This window comes from Setaria italica, chromosome II (assembly GCF_000263155.2).
Source record: "Setaria italica strain Yugu1 chromosome II, Setaria_italica_v2.0, whole genome shotgun sequence".
Classification (NCBI taxonomy): domain Eukaryota; kingdom Viridiplantae; phylum Streptophyta; class Magnoliopsida; order Poales; family Poaceae; genus Setaria; species Setaria italica.
The window spans coordinates 44,198,462-44,201,484 of NC_028451.1; the positions used below are offsets into that span (position 1 = coordinate 44,198,462).

Below are 3,023 nucleotides of genomic sequence, written 5' to 3' on the forward strand. Positions count from 1 at the left end.
AAGTTAGAAGCAATGCTCACATTTCATAAGTTCCTAAACATTACTTGCTTTGATGGTGCCGGTTAGGCATTCTATTTTTTCTCAAAACTATTCGTGGGTCCTGTGAGGGCTTATTATTGTCAGAATTCTGCATTGTTGTCATCAACCTAACGTCACAGATAATTCACACATATTGTCACTCGTAACATCCATCAATTAGTTCCTTCATATTGTAGTTTGAGTACTTCTTATGTTAAAGAAACTCTTTTCAAACTCTTCTGAACCACCTTGAATATAACATGATGATTACCATTGCTCGATATATTGTTGACTATTGAAGGAAAACAATACAAACTTCTAGAACCTTCCCCACAACTCATGATCCATGATATTTTTTATGAAGGCACTAGATGTTGTTGCCATGAAGAAATTAGAATAGTGTAGAATATAGATATTTGTCTAGTGAAAACTCTAAAAGGGGACACATGTCATCATCCTATGAACTTCATTGCCCTATAAATAGAGAGCCCCTTCCTTGCCATGCCATTCAACCATGATCATGGTAGATGAGTGGAGTATGGTAGAAGTAAAGGGTGAGTGCTAGGCTAGCCACTAAAGAGATGGTGCTGTACGCTCTTGTGTAATATTGTTGTGTCATTTTTATTTGGGCTACAAGTTTGGCTGCTGCAACAGCCCTACGGCCTACCCATATATACCTCGGCCACATAGGCTGGTCCAACATGAACTTGAGTCCAATTCAAGATTATGGAAAATCTGGTCATTAGAGCGTATTACATATTAGGCTATGTGACACGGGGAAGACGAAGAAAGTGAGGACATTGAATCCGATTAAGGCTAGTTCATCCGGTTAAGGCCAAATTGATCCTGGTCCTGGCAACCCTGTTTACCCTTGCAGAATATGCAAACAAACACAATATTATTTTAAAATTATTTAATTTTAGAATGGAGAAAAGTCTATTCGTAGTAGTAATTAATTAATCCAACCATGTTGCGCATCGTTTGGTACTTATAAAGGTTATACTCTGTACTATATAAGTATATATACATATAGGCAGACAAAAGGGTTCCACAGCCGTTGCTCTTCGCATTCTTTTTCTACTTTGCCGTCCGCCTCCTTGTATTTGCCTTAGGAGCCTGCTGAACTGTTGCCCTCTTATTGAAAAAGACCCTTAGGATACCTCTCTGCAAGAATGCAACAAAAGTAAAACACTTGTACAAGTGTACAAATATAGACAAATAGATGAATAGTTAAAAAGGCCTTACCGGCATATTGTTAAGCGGCTCATTAGACTCCTTGGGCAGCGGCTGAGGGAACTCCTTGGGCAGGGGCACTTCGTTTAATTTGTGGTATAAAAGGTAACGCACAACCGTACCTTTATAGTCTGGGGAGTTCATACCATCCTCTAGCCAATTCCGTTCACCAGTGAAGAAACTCCATAAATAATAAGGCCAATAGACTGCCATCAGATATCTTATCCATATGAGAAGACCAATGAACATGACAGTTCTTTCTGCTGCAGGATAGCTTCCCTATGGCAGATTCTAGTTTGTCAAAGATGGTCATGCAAATGGCATCGCATTCAGACCAGGATTCACTAGAATTTTTGCAGCTTAGAAACTCAAACTTTTTGTGACTTGAATTGTAACAAAAGACAAACATACTGTCATCACCGGCGATCACAGGGACAAATATCTGTAAAAACAAACTTGTTAACCTACATACACATAGACATCCATACACATAAACACATGGAAGACACTTACCAGTCGAGTCTTCACCCCTACTATGGACTTCCCATCCCGAGACGGAGCTTCAGAAAGATCTCTTTCTAATGCCCCACCCTCAATAGACTCCTGCACTTGTAGGAAAACAAAATGGGTAACTTGCATTTTTACTATCAGGGTAAATCACCGGTAAAGAGGGAAAAAAAAGAATTGTGGGTAATGACTTACCAACGATTGTGGCAGGAAAAAGAATCTTGTTCCAGGACTGACATCAGATCTGAAGCATATTAGAAATGCTCTTATGATGTCCACACTGATCTTGTCATTGGTCAAGAACTCGGTCAGTATATGAGTAGGGATGGTCACCCCTTTGATACGTATCAATGCATCTCTATCGACAAAATTCAACACATAGTAAGGTAAATCTTATTAAGGGTCTTATTGACAAGTAAATACAACATGGCAAGTCTTCAGATTGAGATACTTACTCTTCAGTTGAAGTCATGCTGGAACACAAATGACTGACGACCTCATTGACCATATCTTTTGTCGGCACATTGCGTTTATTGAACAGCGGTGGAGATGCATACGGTTGTAAATGTTTCGCGGATTGGTCCTCCTGGTTAGCGGTATGGTCCTCCTCCTCCTGGATTTGCGAATGTTTTGCACATTCCCCTGCAGTGTCTCTTTCTTGTTCTCTATCACCTGCAGTGTCTCTCTCTCTTTCTCTGTCCGTGGCTGTTGCTCTTTCTCTGTCCCTGGCTGTTGCTCTTTCTCTTGCTCTGTCCCTAGCTGTTGCTCTTTCTCTTGCTCTGTCATATTTCTCTTTGCCCCAGCCTCAATAAACATCTCATAAAGTTCTTTGCAAGTATCTGGCAATTCAACTGCAGAAATCTTACCGCCTTTCTTCTTGGTAGATGAAGCTCTCTCCCTTATGACTGAAAGGACATGTGCTGCAGAAGCAGGAATTTTCATCACATCTATAGCGGAAAGACGGGAGGAAAGAATAGCATATGGCGATGCAGAAGCAGTGTCCCTGGAGGGGGTCACTGGATGCCCAATATGGTCACTAGAGAGGAATAACTTTGGAGAACCATCACCCAGGGACGTCATTGGATCCTCAGAATTACTAGCAGATTTCTTGGCATCAACAGCAGCTTGAAGCTGTCTCGCCATACTTGTGGCACGGCTGATCATTAATGGCGTGCTTTAAGTTACTTGCTAGCTCCAGTTGAGCCTGATCTATGTATCTGATGGATGAAGATTGCTTATCCACTGGAAGCATTTCAAGGATTGGC

At 41.2% G+C, this 3,023-nt stretch overlaps 1 protein-coding gene across 1 annotated transcript; it reads right to left on the reverse strand.

The window, feature by feature from the left end:
* Positions 1-957: 957 nt before the first annotated feature.
* On the reverse strand, positions 958-3,023 carry LOC111256476. Its single transcript, XM_022824678.1, has 5 exons — positions 2,214-3,023; positions 1,954-2,116; positions 1,765-1,854; positions 1,264-1,693; positions 958-1,182 (listed from the first exon to the last, which is right to left on the reverse strand). The coding sequence occupies exons 1-4, from the start codon at positions 2,264-2,266 to the stop codon at positions 1,418-1,420; spliced, it is 582 nt and encodes a 193-aa protein (XP_022680413.1). The 5' UTR covers positions 2,267-3,023; the 3' UTR covers positions 958-1,182; positions 1,264-1,417.

Bases quoted from the DNA above. Each gene is read 5' to 3' on its own strand.
- LOC111256476 (XM_022824678.1), bottom strand. From the start codon at position 2,266: ATGGTCAATGAGGTCGTCAGTCATTTGTGTTCCAGCATGACTTCAACT. The intron at 2,117-2,213 runs GTAAGTATCTCA...TTTTGTCGATAG, and splicing joins AGCATGACTTCAACTGAAGA to AGATGCATTGATACGTATCA. The intron at 1,855-1,953 runs GTAAGTCATTAC...CTACAAGTGCAG, and splicing joins TTTTCCTGCCACAATCGTTG to GAGTCTATTGAGGGTGGGGC.